General features: G+C 46.4%; 1 protein-coding gene across 1 annotated transcript; it reads left to right on the top strand.

The window, feature by feature from the left end:
* Positions 1 to 4,757: 4,757 nt before the first annotated feature.
* LOC115166454 (transcription factor Sox-18A) lies at positions 4,758 to 9,244 on the top strand. Its single transcript, XM_029720354.1, has 3 exons — positions 4,758 to 5,520; positions 6,725 to 7,290; positions 7,399 to 9,244. The coding sequence occupies exons 1-3, from the start codon at positions 5,118 to 5,120 to the stop codon at positions 8,131 to 8,133; spliced, it is 1,704 nt and encodes a 567-aa protein (XP_029576214.1). The 5' UTR covers positions 4,758 to 5,117; the 3' UTR covers positions 8,134 to 9,244.
* The last annotated feature ends 5,592 nt before the right edge of the window (positions 9,245 to 14,836 follow it).

Here is a 14,836-nt window from a genome sequence, read left to right on the forward strand (position 1 = left end):
AGAAACGCATCAGAGACATAATGTTAATATCTAATGTTTTAAATTAACAAAAATCACAACATTGTCAACATTGTCTATCATCATTTTTTTTTTGAGTGATGGCTAAAGGCTGCCTAGCGCAAGTCGGCTGTTGCCCGAGGACAGAGTGAGTGAAAGAGAAACATTGCAGCCCAACATTTTAGTATGTAAATGGAACTCCACACGTATATAGTAGTGATGTATATAAGGTTGAAGTCAGAAGTTTACATACACCTTAGCCAAATACATTTAAACTCAGATTTGTACAATTCCTGATATTTAATACTAGTAAAAATTCCCTGTCATTTTTTATTTATTTATTTATTTCATTTTTTATTTAACCAGGTAGGCTAGTTGAGAACAAGTTCTCATTTGCAACTGCGACCTGGCCAAGATAAAGCAAAGCAGTTCGACAAAAACAACAACACAGAGTTACACATGGAATAAACAAAACATACAGTCAATAATACAGTAGGAACATTTTTTTTAAAGTCTATATACAGTAAGTGCAAATGAGGTAAGATAAGGGAGTTAAGGCAATAAATAGGCCATGGTGGCGAAGTAATTACAAAATAGCAATTAAACACTGGAATAGTAGATGTGCAGAAGATGGATGTGCAAGTAGAGATACTGGGGTGCAAAGGAGCAAGATAAATAAATAAATACAGTATGGGGATGAGGTAGGTAGATAGATGGGCTGTTTACAGATGGGCTATGTACAGTGATCTGTGAGCTGCTCTGACAGCTGGTGCTTAAAGCTAGTGAGGGAGATATGAGTCTCCAGCTTCAGTGATTTTTGCAGTTCGTTCCAGTCATTGGCAGCAGAGAACTGGAAGGAAAGGCGGCCAAAGGAGGAATTGGCTTTTGGGGTGACCAGTGAGATATACCTGCTGGAGCATGTGCTACGAGTGGGTGCTGCTATGGTGACCAGTGAGCTGAGATAAGGCGGGGCTTTACCTGGCAGAGACTTGTAGATGACCTGGAGCCAGTGGGTTTGGCGACGAGTATGAAACGAGGGCCAGCCAACGAGGGCGTACAGGTTGCAGAGGTGGGTAATATATGGGGCTTTGGTGACAAAATGGATGGCACTGTGATAGACTGCATCCAATTTGTTGAGTAGAGTGTTGGAGGCTATTTTATAAATGACATCGGCGAAGTCGAGGATCGGTAGGATGGTCAGTTTTACAAGGGTATGTTTGGCAGCATGAGTGAAGGATGCTTTGTTGCGAAATAGGAAGCCGATTCTAGATTTAATTTTGGATTGGAGATGCTTAATGTGAGTCTGGAAGGAGAGTTTACAGTCTAACCAGACACCTAGTTATTTGTAGTTGTCCACATATTCTAAGTCAGAACCGTCCAGAGTAGTGATGCTGGACGGGCGAGCAGGTGCGGGCAGTGATCGGTTGAAGAGCATGCATTTAGTTTTACTTGCATTTAAGAGCAGTTGGAGGCCACGGAAGGAGAGTTGTATGGCATTGAAGCTCGTCTGGAGGTTAGTTAACATGGTGTCCAAAGAAGGGTCAGAAGTATACAGAATGGTGTCGTCTGCGTAGAGGTGGATCAGAGAATCACCGGCAGCAAGAGCGACATCATTTATGTATACAGAGAAAGAATCAGCACGAGAATTGAACCCTGTGGCACCCCCATAGAGACTGCTAGAGGTCCGGACAACAGGCCCTCCGATTTGACACACTGAACTCTATCAGAGAAGTAGTTGGTGAACTAGGCGAGGCAGTCATTTGAGAAACCAAGGCTGTTAAGTCTGCCAAAAAGAATGTGGTGATTGACAGAGTTGAAAGCCTTGGCCAGGTCGATGAAGACGGCTGCACAGTATTGTCTCTTATCGATGGCGGTTATGATATCGTTTAGGACCTTGAAAGTGGCTGAGGTACACCCATGACCAGCTCTGAAACCAGATTGCATAGCGGAGAAGGTGCGGTGGGATTCGAAATGGTCGGTGATCTGTTTATTCACTTGGCTTTCAAAGACCTTAGAAAGGCAGGGTAGGATAGATATAGGTCTGTAGCAGTTTGGGTCAAGGGTGTCCCCTCCTTTGAAGAGGGGGATGACAGCGGCAGCTTTCCAATCTTTGGGGATCTCAGAAAATACGAAAGAGCGGTTGAACAGGCTAGTAATAAGGGTGGCAACAATTTTGGCTGATGATTTTATAAAGAGAGGGTCCAGATTGTCTAGCCCTGCTGATTTGTAGGGGTCCAGATTTTTCAGCTCTTTCAGAACATCAGCTATCTGGATTTGGGTGAAGGAGAAATGGGGGAGCCTTGGGCAAGTTGCTGTGGAGGACGCAAGGCTGTTGACCGGGATAGTGGTGGCCAGGTGGAAAGCATGGCCAGCTGTAGAAAAATGCTTATTGAAATTCTCAATTGTGGATTTATCGGTGGTGACAGTGTTTCCTAACCTCAGTGCAGTGGGCAGCTGGGATGAGGTGCTCTTATTCTCCATGGACTTTACAGTCTCCCATAACCTTTTGGAGTTTGTGCTGCAGGATGCAAATTTCTGTTTGAAAAAGCTAGTCTTCGCTTTCTTAACTGCCTGTGTATATTGGTTCCTAACTTCCCTGAAAAGTTGCATATCGCGGGGGCTATTTGATGCTAATGCAGAACGCCACAGGATGTTTTTGTGCTGGTCAAGGGCAGTCAGGTATGGAGTGAACCCAGGGCTATATCTGTTCCTGGTTCAATATTTTTGGAATAGGGCATGCTTATTTAAGATTGTGAGGAAAGCACTTTTAAAGAATAACCAGGCATCTTCTACTGACGGAATGAGGTCAATATCCTTCCAGGATACTCGGGCAGGTCGATTAGAAAGGCCTGCTCGCTGAAGTGTTTTAGGGAGCGTTTGACAGTGATGAGGGGTGTTCATTTGACCGAGGACCCATTACGGACGCAAGCACCGAGGCAGTGATCGCTGAGATCCTGGTTGAAGACAGCAGAGGTGTATTTTTGAGGGCAGGTTGGTTAGGTTGGATATCTATGAAATTATGCAGAAATCCAGGTAATTCCGAAGGGTTCACAATGTTTCTTCTTGTCACTGTAAATTCAATTTGTGTTTCACTTGATTTGGATAATCCCAAATCATATCTACAGATAGTTACTAGAATGTTGTAACTGATATGCTGTTAAGATAAATTGTATATTAATATGTTTTTAAATAACATAACATTCTTAGAATGTTCTCTGTACGTCACAAACATTTTTGGGTGTTGTTTTTTTATGGAAAGATTTCTTAACTTTCTCGGAACAATTTGGGAACACTACTTTAAATAGAAACCATGAGGAAATCTGTTGGAAACGTTATGCTGAAGTACTGAAATTCCCACAGAAGAAGGTTGTTTCTTAACCTTCTCTGAACTATTTGAGAACTTTCCCAATGTCAAACCAGTTGGAGGTCGTTCCTAGATCATTACCAACATTTTAAATTAAATGTAACCATGTTTGACCTGTTAGTCAACTTTCCGTTAAAGTAATGAAATACTAAGAACATTTTGGTTTTTTTGGGGGTTTTTTTGCGTAATTTCTTAAAATGTGCTGAGGATGTTCCAAAGCCTAGCAACAATCCTGCACCATTCCAAGAAAGTTGTGGTACGGTTGTATGCAAAATAGCCATAGGACAACCACACTCTCACCCATCTCTACGAAACAAATGGTTTTACCGGCCATGTCCTCAGAGAAAGAGTTCCCATCTTACCGTTTATAACATGTTAAAGTGTCCTCTGTTAGGATTGATCGTTAGGAGGAAAACATCCATTAATGCCCCATACAGCATGGATTATCCCATTCCCTCTCTTTTACATTTGTCAACGATTTTTTCTGTAACGGTTCAACATATCACATGACTTAATTGTTGCTGCAACAAGTCTGTGTGATAAGTTGTGAATTATTTTCGATAACATCAGAAGGACAGTTATTCTAATGTTTTTTTTTATTTTTATTATTGGTGGGCGATATATGTCAAATTCGGCATCAACGTCACAGTTTTGACTTGTTCTAATGAGACCATGTTGAAAAGATTCGAGTGTCACCTCATGGTTGTGACTACTATTGGGTGCTAGTGTCCGATCTTATGTGTTTCAGCGTATTTCTCTGTGCAGCTCTCTTCTCTGTTTTCTGCATCTAAAAGAAAAGTCTAAGAAAGAGAGAAGAGAGAGAGAGAGAGAGAGAGAGCTGCACCGCTAACGAGCAAGGCTTTGAGTGTGGTCTCCTTTCACCACAGCCATAGCCTCAGATGATGGGAGGAGAGGGGAGGGAGGGAGGGCGGGCGGGGGGAGAGGGGGGTTGGATAGGGACTCTGGGGAAAGGAGGCGGGAGGCAGAGGAAGGTAGGGAGAGACAGAGACACACAGCGTGGCTGGGGAAGCTGTGTGTGTGTGTGTGTGTGCGTGTGTGTGTGTGTGTATGTGTGTGTGTGTGTGTGTGTGTGTGTGTGTGTGTGTGTGTGTGTGTGTGTGTGTGTGTGTGAGAGAGAGAGAGTGAGCAGAAACAATGGTCCTCTCAGATTACATCTCTCTGTGTGAGTGCTGAGCGGATAGGACAAGGAAGGAGGGAGGGAGGGGGGGGGGGGGCAGGGAGGGAGGGGGGGGGGGCAGGGAGGGAGGGAGGGAGGAGGAAAGGAGGGGGAACTCTCCCACTGCCGACCCCTCCCGCTTGCCTTGCTAGTCTCCCTGGCGTCTGATTGGTTTAGGCTGGGTATATATTTACACCACGGGTTTTTCAAGCCTCACCACAACTTTCAAACTGTCCTGGAGGATAACAGAGGAGAAACACACACACACACACACAACGCTCTTTTACAAGAGGTCCTGGAAAACCGAGAGAGAAAGAGAGAGAAAGAGAGAGAGAGAAAGAGTCGTGTAACCTTTAGGACACTCTTGGTTTCTACTGAACCGTCCCACACCCTTCAGAGGTCAATGCTTTGCTTTGGGCTTTCTGCTTCTCTTACCTCCGTCTCTTTCAGTTTCTCTGAACACTGTTGCTTTTTAAAACCTTTAGCCTTTTCCTCGTTGTCTGTGTTCAGAAATACAAAAGTTCACAGACAGAACTTAACACAACAACAACAACTAAACAGGAGTTTGTTTAAGCTGGAATGAATATATCTGAGTCTAGTTACTGTCGTGAGGCCAGTTCTCTACCAGGCCGGGACGGAGCCAGGGGCCATCCATGGGTCTCTTCCCCCGGCCCAGGCTCTGATCGTGGGCTAGGACCCTTCGACCAGACCCCACTTTATGGAGGATCTGGAGACCGTGGCTCTACTGGGGGCCGCACAGAGGCCAGGATAGTGGCCGGAGCTGAACCAGGGACAGGGGTAGGAAGCCCTGACTCGACCCACCCAGAAGCACCTTCCCTGGGCAGCGTCGAGGGGAAAGCAGGGGGTGAGTCGAGGATCCGTCGGCCAATGAACGCTTTCATGGTCTGGGCTAAAGACGAGAGGAAACGACTGGCCGTTCAGAACCCAGACCTCCACAATGCTGTCCTCAGCAAGATGCTGGGTAAGATACACACACACACACACACACACACACACACACACACACACACACACACACACACACACACACACACACACACACACACACACACACACACACACACACACACACACACACACAGACACAGACACACACACACACAGACACAGACACAGACACAGACACAGACACAGACACAGACAGACACAGACAGACACAGACACAGACAGACACAGACACAGACAGACACAGACACACACACAGACACACACACAGACACAGACACAGACACAGACACACACAGACACACACACACAGACACACACACAGACACACACACAGACACACACAGACACAGACACACACACACACACACACACACACACACACACAGTATTCAGGATGTTTTTTAGACTCATGACTGTGTGAAATATTAAAGCGTGTTTTCCTGTGGTGTTCTTAGGACGGTTTATGAGGTTGCGAATGTCACGAACCGCAATGAATCAGTTAAATCAACTCTAATTGTTGGTAGGACTTTAGTTACTGTTGGTACTACATCTTGTTCAAGCCAAAACCACATGTAAAATGGTTTCATTGCTCAATATGTGCAGTACTGCACATAGTTTTTCCTGAGAGTAAAGAAGCAGATTTTTTTTTGAGTTTAGTTTGGCTTTTATTATGCAACAGCATCACTTAGTATCTACAATATAAAAAAACTCCATCCAGAATATGTTTAGAACTGTACAGATTATTTTTTATGCAATTAATACACGAGGGGAGTGTGGTATATGGCCAATATACCACGGCTAAGGGATATTCTTATGTACGACGCATCGCGGAGAGCCTGGATACAGCCCTTAGCCGTGGTATATTGGCCAATACAACCACAAACCCCTGAAGTGCCTTAGTGCTATTATAAACTAGTTACCAATGTAATTATAGCAGTACAAATACATGTTTTTGTCATACTAGTGGTATATGGTCTGATATACCACGGCTGTCAGCCAATCAGCATTCAGGGCTCGAACCACCCAGTTTGTAGTTGGATGTACAGTACACAACTGATTTTAGCTAAATGTATGACGCCAATCATGTTGATAACGTTGGTAATGTTGATAATGATTATCATTATGATGCTGATTACGTTACCGTTGCTAATAATGGTATTGTTGACAACAATGTATATATATGTATATATATATGTTACTATTATTATTATCTTTAGGCCAGTCGTGGAAGGCTCTGACTACTCTGGACAAGCGTCCCTTCGTTGAGGAGGCCGAGAGACTCCGCCTCCAACACCTTACGGACCATCCCAACTACAAGTACCGCCCACGTCGCAAGAAACAGGCCAAAAAGCTCAAACGGGTAGAACCGGGGTTACTGCTCCACAGCCTAACCCAGGGAGGGACAGGGGTTCCTGGGGTAGGGGAGGTCTACGGACACCCTCTGGATGGTTATGGACATCCTCATCCTCATTCACACCACCACCTTCTGCCTCCACTAGGCCACTTCAGGGACCTCCACACCGGGGACACACTGAGCTACGGCCTGCCCACACCGGAGATGTCCCCACTGGATTTGATGGAGGAGGGGGGTGCGGAAGGAGGGGTGTTCTTTCCCCCTCACATGCAGGAGGACGTGGAGCTACATGGCACCTGGAGGAACTACCACCAACACCACCATTATAACAGCCATCACCATAACGCCCATGGTCATCCTCACAGCCACAGTCAGGGGCATAGTCAGGGGCATAGTCAGGGTCAGGGTCATAGTCAGGGTCAGGGGCATAGTCAGGGTCAGGGGCAGGGTCAGGGTCAGGGTCAGGGTCATAGTCAGGGTCAGGGGCATAGTCAGGGGCATAATCAGGGTCAGGGGCATAGTCAGGGGCATAATCAGGGTCAGGGGCATAGTCAGGGGCATAATCAGGGTCAGGGGCATAGTCAGGGGCATAATCAGGGTCAGGGCCAAAGTGGTCATGATCACCATCTTAGCCAGAGCCAGAGGGGCTCCCTGCTCTGTCGTCCTCCCCAGGAAAAGTGCCTTAGCCAGGCTCCAGAGCCTACGAACTCTCCCAGTCCTTACTCTAACCCCCAGGGCTCCTCTATAAGCCTGTCTGAGCCAGTCAATCCCCACCAGTCCATCAGTAGTTCCTCTGTCTCCTCTGTGTCCTCTGGTTACTATAGTTACCTGTACAACAACGCTGGACCAGACACCCCCCAGGCCTCCCACCTGGGGCAGCTCTCTCCCCCACCCGAGTCCTCCTCTTCTTCACTGGCCCCCACCTCCAACCTTAAACCCCAGGCCCTGGACTCCGTAGACCAGACTGGATCCAACCACTTAGGCCTGACATCAGTTGAGTTCTGGACAGAAGTGGACCGCCATGAGTTTGACCAGTACCTCAGTGCTAACCGGAATCGTATTGAGGGGTATGGGAGTAACCTCGTTCCCGTTTCTAAATCCATGGAGGGGTATGGTAGTGTCCCCGTGTCGAAAGCTCTGGAGGGGTATACCAACGCACCCCTCTCTAAACCACTAGGGAGGATCTGTGAGGAGAGCCAGAGTAGTCCTCTCATCTCTGCTCTCGCTGATGCGAGTAGTGCTGTCTACTACGGTACCTGTATTACTGGGTAGACACCTTACTGACTGCTGTTAGTCTATGGCTGTGTGCCAGTGTCTAGTATGGTCAAGGGCAGCCTACAAGACCTGTTGGTCAAATACAGTATGTTAAACATACTGTAATACTGGAGTGGCATTTGGTGTAGTTTGCACTATGGAATAGGCCACAGAAGTGCAAACACTAAATTAAGGCAAGTACACCTAAAAAAAAAAAAGACATTTTTGAAAGCATTGGATTAATGTACTTGACCCAGGTCTGCAGTTGACCTTTAAGGACTTTCAGGGTAGGATTACTACAATGCATTATAGTCTACAACAGACCACAACAGACCACTAAAGACTACTGAGCTCTTCTACTTACTGTCCAGACAGGCAGAACATTTATAATGATTAAACTGTTCATTTTTTTGGTTATTGCCATTTTTATACAGTATTCCTAATTTCATGTTGTTTGAGTTATTTGTGTAGATTTTTATTGAATTATTTCTATGAAAAACTGTTTTATTTGCACTGGGTCACAAATATATGTATAGGAAGACCATCATGTTCCAAATCTTTCTAATGAAATATATATTTTACAAATGAAAGACTAGGATTGTTGTTTCAATACAATGTGAATTTATGAGTTATGCAATGTTAGGAGACTATGAGTTTGTTTTCAATAAGGTTTTAATTTTTTTCTATTTACATCAAAACACTTGTTCATATTTTAATTTCCATCACCAGACATAAAAAAAAAGGGGGATTCTGGGATTATGATATCCATTTTAGGACATTTACATGAAGGATATATAGCTTTTGACCTCTTTCTTGTTGTTTGAATCCCAGAATGCCTCTTTAAGAACCGCGTTGAGCAGGTAAAAACTACTTTTGGTTAAAAAAATAAAATAATCTAAGAATAAAACAAACAAAAACAGTTGCTCTGCACTTAAATCAAGCAGGCAAAATAAAAGCATTATTTCATGCAGTATTTCATTGTAATTTACAACATTGCTTTTGACACATAGATATTTTTTTTTTCAATGTTATACTTCGGTTGTTGTTTCTTTAATTGAAGAGGGCTTTTTGTAAATGAATATATTGCGTTTTAAATATTTTACAAAATAAATAAAGTCATTTCTAAGGATTTTTGATTTCCTGTTGTTCAGTTAGTTCTGATTTCATATTTTAGTTCCGATGTTATTTTTCGAGGTTATTCTAGTCTATATTAGACATGCTGGTGGGGTTATTTTTAGAGGTTATTCTAGTCTATATTAGACATGCTGGTGGGGTTATTTTTAGAGGTTATTCTAGTCTATATTAGACATGCTGGTGGGGTTATTTTTCGAGGTTATTCTAGTCTATATTAGACATGCTAGTGGGGTTATTTTTCGAGGTTATTCTAGTCTATATTAGACATGCTAGTGGGGTTATTTTTAGAGGTTATCCTAGTCTATATTAGACATGCTAGTGGGGTTATTTTTAGAGGTTATTCTAGTCTATATTAGACATGCTAGTGGGGTTATTTCACTTCAATCTAGTCAGTGTTTTGTGGTTGACAAAACATGTTGTTACTTTGATTATCTGTCCTCTTTCTTTTCTCTCAAAAAGACAGACAGAGAGACAGAGAGACAGAGAGACAGAGAGACAGAGAGACAGAGAGACAGACAGACAGACAGACAGACAGACAGACAGACAGACAGACAGACAGACAGACAGACAGACAGACAGACAGACAGACAGACCTCTCCAGTGTGTAACCTTTAAGCCAACTGACTGTCTGAATCCATCCTGGTGGAGTTCTGATCACCACTATATTACTTTGGCGCATGAACCTGTTTTTCCCCCAAATCGCTGACTGAACGAAAACAATTCTAACAAGAATGAAACAACAGAACGCAAACGGCTGAGTCCCAAATTGCACCCTGTTCCCTATGGGTCCTGGTTGACAGTGTTGCCCTGTTCCCTGAGTCCTGGTCGACAGTGTTGCCCTGTTCCCTGAGTCCTGGTCGACAGTGTTGTCCTGTTCCCTGAGTCCTGGTCGACTGTGTTGTCCTGTTCCCTGAGTCCTGGTCGACAGTGTTGTCCTGTTCCCTGAGTCCTGGTCGACAGTGTTGTCCTGTTCCCTATGGGTCCTGATCGACAGTGTTGCCCTGTTCCCTGAGTCCTGGTCGACAGTGTTGTCCTGTTCCCTGAGTCCTGGTCGACAGTGTTGTCCTGTTCCCTGAGTCCTGGTCGACAGTGTTGTCCTGTTCCCTGAGTCCTGGTCGACAGTGTTGTCCTGTTCCCTATGGGTCCTGATCGACAGTGTTGCCCTGTTCCCTGAGTCCTGGTCGACAGTGTTGCCCTGTTCCCTGAGTCCTGGTCGACTGTGTTGTCCTGTTCCCTGAGTCCTGGTCGACAGTGTTGTCCTGTTCCCTATGGGTCCTGGTCGACAGTGTTGCCCTGTTCCCTGAGTCCTGGTCGACAGTGTTGTCCTGTTCCCTGAGTCCTGGTCGACAGTGTTGTCCTGTTCCCTGAGTCCTGGTCGACAGTGTTGCCCTGTTCCCTGAGTCCTGGTCGACAGTGTTGTCCTGTTCTCTATGGGTCCTGGTCGACAGTGTTGTCCTGTTCCCTGAGTCCTGGTCGACAGTGTTGTCCTGTTCCCTGAGTCCTAGTCGACAGTGTTGTCCTGTTCCCTGAGTCCTGGTCGACTGTGTTGTCCTGTTCCCTGAGTCCTGGTCGACAGTGTTGTCCTGTTCCCTATGGGTCCTGGTCGACAGTGTTGTCCTGTTCCCTATGGGTCCTGGTCGACAGAGTTGCCCTGTTCCCTATGAGTCCTGGTCGACAGTGTTGTCCTGTTCCCTATGAGTCCTGGTTGACAGTGTTGTCCTGTTCCCTATGGGTCCTGGTCGACAGTGTTGCCCTGTTCCCTGAGTCCTGGTCGACAGTGTTGTCCTGTTCCCTATGGGTCCTGGTCGACACTGTTGTCCTGTTCCCTATGAGTCCTGGTGGACAGTGTTGTCCTGTTCTCTATGGGTCCTGGTCGACAGTGTTGTCCTGTTCCCTATGAGTCCTGGTCGACAGTGTTGTCCTGTTCCCTATGGGTCCTGGTCGACAGTGTTGTCCTGTTCCCTATGAGTCCTGGTCGACAGTGTTGTCCTGTTCTCTATGGGTCCTGGTCGACAGTGTTGTCCTGTTCCCTATGGGTCCTGGTCGACAGTGTTGTCCTGTTCTCTATGGGTCCTGGTCGACAGTGTTGTCCTGTTCTCTATGGGTCCTGGTCGACAGTGTTGTCCTGTTCCCTATGAGTCCTGGTCGACAGTGTTGTCCTGTTCCCTATGGGTCCTGGTCGACAGTGTTGCCCTGTTCCCTATGGGTCCTGGTCGACAGTGTTGCCCTGTTCTCTATGGGTCCTGGTCGACAGTGTTGCCCTGTTCCCTGAGTCCTGATCGACAGTGTTGCCCTGTTCCCTATGGGTCCTGGTCGACAGTGTTGTCCTGTTCCCTGAGTCCTGGTCGACAGTGTTGTCCTGTTCCCTATGAGTCCTGATCAACAGTGTTGCCCTGTTCCCTGAGTCCTGGTTGACAGTGTTGTCCTGTTCCCTGAGTCCTGGTCGACAGTGTTGTCCTGTTCCCTATGAGTTCTGATCGACAGTGTTGTCCTGTTCCCTGAGTCCTGGTCAACAGTGTTGTCCTGTTCCCTGAGTCCTGGTCGACAGTGTTGTCCTGTTCCCTGAGTCCTGGTCGACAGTGTTGTCCTGTTCCCTGAGTCCTGGTCGACAGTGTTGTCCTGTTCCCTGAGTCCTGGTCGACAGTGTTGTCCTGTTCCCTGAGTCCTGGTCGACAGTGTTGTCCTGTTCTCTATGAGTCCTGGTCGACAGTGTTTCACTAAAAAGGTGCCATTTGGGAGAAAGATATACTGTTTCTCGCCTTGAGGCTCTCTCTTTACGCAGGGAGAGAATGAAAGTAGATCAAAAGAGAAAATGTTTTTTTTTTTTTATTGTTTCCATAACACTCAATTAACTTTTGGATTAGAGAAAAAGAGAGTTGGATTTCTTAATAAGTTACGAGGATCTAACTGTTAAAATGTGTCTAGTTTTAAAAATATTTATTATGTCAGCATTTAGGCTGTACTTAATGTTGTGTGTATGTGTTTGTGTGTTCCAAGGGAACTCTTGGTGACACAACGGGGCAAAGACCACACTTTGGACGGTACTTCTAACAAACTGCTGGGATCATGATTCCTGCAGCAGTGTGTGTGTGTGTGTGTGTGTTGTCCTCATAGCGATCATGGAAGCAGCAGTGTGTGGTGGGGTCGATGTCAAATGGCGGGTAGGTCCAGTGTGTGGTGGGGTCGATGTAAAATGGCAGGTAGGTCCAGTGTGTGGTGGGGTCGATGTAAAATGGCGGGTAGGTCCAGTGTGTGATGGGGTCGCTGTGAAATGGCGGGTAGGTCCAGTGTGTGGTGGGGTCGCTGTAAAATGGCGGGTAGGTCCAGTGTGTGGTGGGGTCGCTGTAAAATGGCGGGTAGGTCCAGTGTGTGATGGGGTCGCTGTAAAATGGCGGGTAGGTCCAGTGTGTGGTGGGGTCGATGTAAAACGGCAGGTAGGTCCAGTGTGTGGTGGGGTCGCTGTAAAACGGCGGGTAGGTCCAGTGTGTGGTGGGGTCGATGTAAAACGGCAGGTAGGTCCAGTGTGTGGTGGGGTCGATGTTAAACGGCGGGTAGGTCCAGTGTGTGGTGGGGTCGATGTAAAATGGCAGGTAGGTCCAGTGTGTGATGGGGTCGCTGTAAAATGGCGGGTAGGTCCAGTGTGTGGTGGGGTCGATGTAAAATGGCAGGTTGGTCCAGTGTGTGATGGGTTCGCTGTGAAACGGCAGGTAGGTCCAGTGTGTGGTGGGGTCGATGTTAAACGGCAGGTAGGTCCAGTGTGTGGTGGGGTCGATGTTAAACGGCAGGTAGGTCCAGTGTGTGGTGGGGTCGCTGTGAAACGGCAGGTAGGTCCAGTGTGTGATGGGTTCACTGTGAAATGGCAGGTAGGTCCAGTGTGTGATGGGTTCGCTGTGAAACGGCAGGTAGGTCCAGTGTAAGATGCAGTCAGTATAAAGTTTAATCAATAACATGCAAAAGTAGCAGGAATGTGAATGGCCAGGAAACTCCCGTTGAAGTTCAGGATGTTGGGGTGGTGTGTGTGTGTGTGTGTGTGTGTGTGTGTGTGTGTGTGTGTGTGTGTGTGTGTGTGTGTGTGTGTGTGTGTGTGTGTGTGTGTGTGTGTGTGTGTGTGTGTGTGTAGGAAGGATGTTGAGGGGAAGAGGTGTTTTTCGTATCCAAACACGACATCACCCTCGGCTCGTCACCCGCAGTGGAAAACATGACAGCGAAAAAGCCAGCCCGTTTCATTCTCTTACGCATCTGGAAATAAGCAAACACCAGCTTTTGAAAGGATACTTTGGTGTGTGTGGCGGGACGAGTGTGTTTGTGCGTGTTTGAGAGTTCATCATTGTGTGTGTGTGTGTGTGTGTGTGTGTGTGTGTGTGTGTGTGTGTGTGTGTGTGTGTGTGTGTGTTGGTCTGCAACAGAGGAGGCTGGTAGGCAAAACTATAGGAGGACGGGTTCATTGTAATGAACGGAATAGAATCATTGGAACAGAGACAAACATGTGGTTATCATGTGTTTGATGTGTTTGATACCGTTCCATGTATTCCATTCCGTTATTTACAATGAGCCCGTCCTCCTATAGTTCTTCCCACCAGCCTCCTCTGGTCTGTCCAGTATGTGGTTGTGTCTCTGTTTACGACGCTGTCACAATACGTGTAACGTGTAATTTAAGTTTGACCGTGTGTGTGTGTGTGTGTGTGTGTGTGTGTGTGTGTGTTTTGCGAGTGCGCCCATCAGGCAGACAGAGAGTAGTGAGGGAAATGAATTAATGTGGTTGAGAGAGGGATTTTCCCAGTACTGAAGCTCTCCTCTCTCTTCCAGTTTATAGTTGATGCATTTTCTCTCTCTCTCACTCTCTCTCTCTCTCTCTCTCTCTCTCTCTCTCTGTTGTGTGTGTGTGTGTGTGTGTGGGTGTGTGTGTGTGTGTGTGGGTGTGTATGTGTGTATGTGTGTGTGTGTGTGTGTGTGTGTGTGTGTGTGTGTGTGTGTGTGTGTGCGCGCGTGTGTGTGTGTGATACTCTCTGTTGCTCTCCTCCAGTTTATAGTTTATAGCCCATCTGTGGTGGCATTAGTACATAAGCATCCGTGTGTGTGTGTGTGTGTGTGTGTGTGTGTGTGTGTGTGTGTGTGTGTGTGTGTGTGTGTGTGTGTGTGTGTGTGTGTGTGTGTGTGTGTGTGTGTGTGTGTGTGTGTGAGCGAGCATGCTCTGCACAACAACATCCCCCCTGGCACTTTATTCCAGTAAATCTGACAATAAAACTGTGAGACATGAAAGACTGGATGATTGATATCAACAGCTCTCCAAAACTCTCTCTCTCTCTCTTTCTCTCAAGCTTCACTCCAAAACCCTGAATGCATTCTTGTTGAGGACATTCATCAATATCTAGTGATTGACTGGTTTATGATGGAGTTGCCTGTCAGATAGAGATCTCGCTGGTCCAGTCACTCTGGGTTCAACCTGTTGGCTGTCAGATAGATATCTCGCTGGTCCAGTCACTCTGGTTTCTACATGTGTCCCTAATGGTTCCATATTAGACATACGTGTTGTCGTCAAGTCTTCTGTCTTTGTGAAGCCATACAACATCCAGTAGAGTGGTCTACA

The sequence above is a fragment of the Salmo trutta genome, chromosome 28 (assembly GCF_901001165.1).
Source record: "Salmo trutta chromosome 28, fSalTru1.1, whole genome shotgun sequence".
NCBI lineage: Eukaryota > Metazoa > Chordata > Actinopteri > Salmoniformes > Salmonidae > Salmo > Salmo trutta.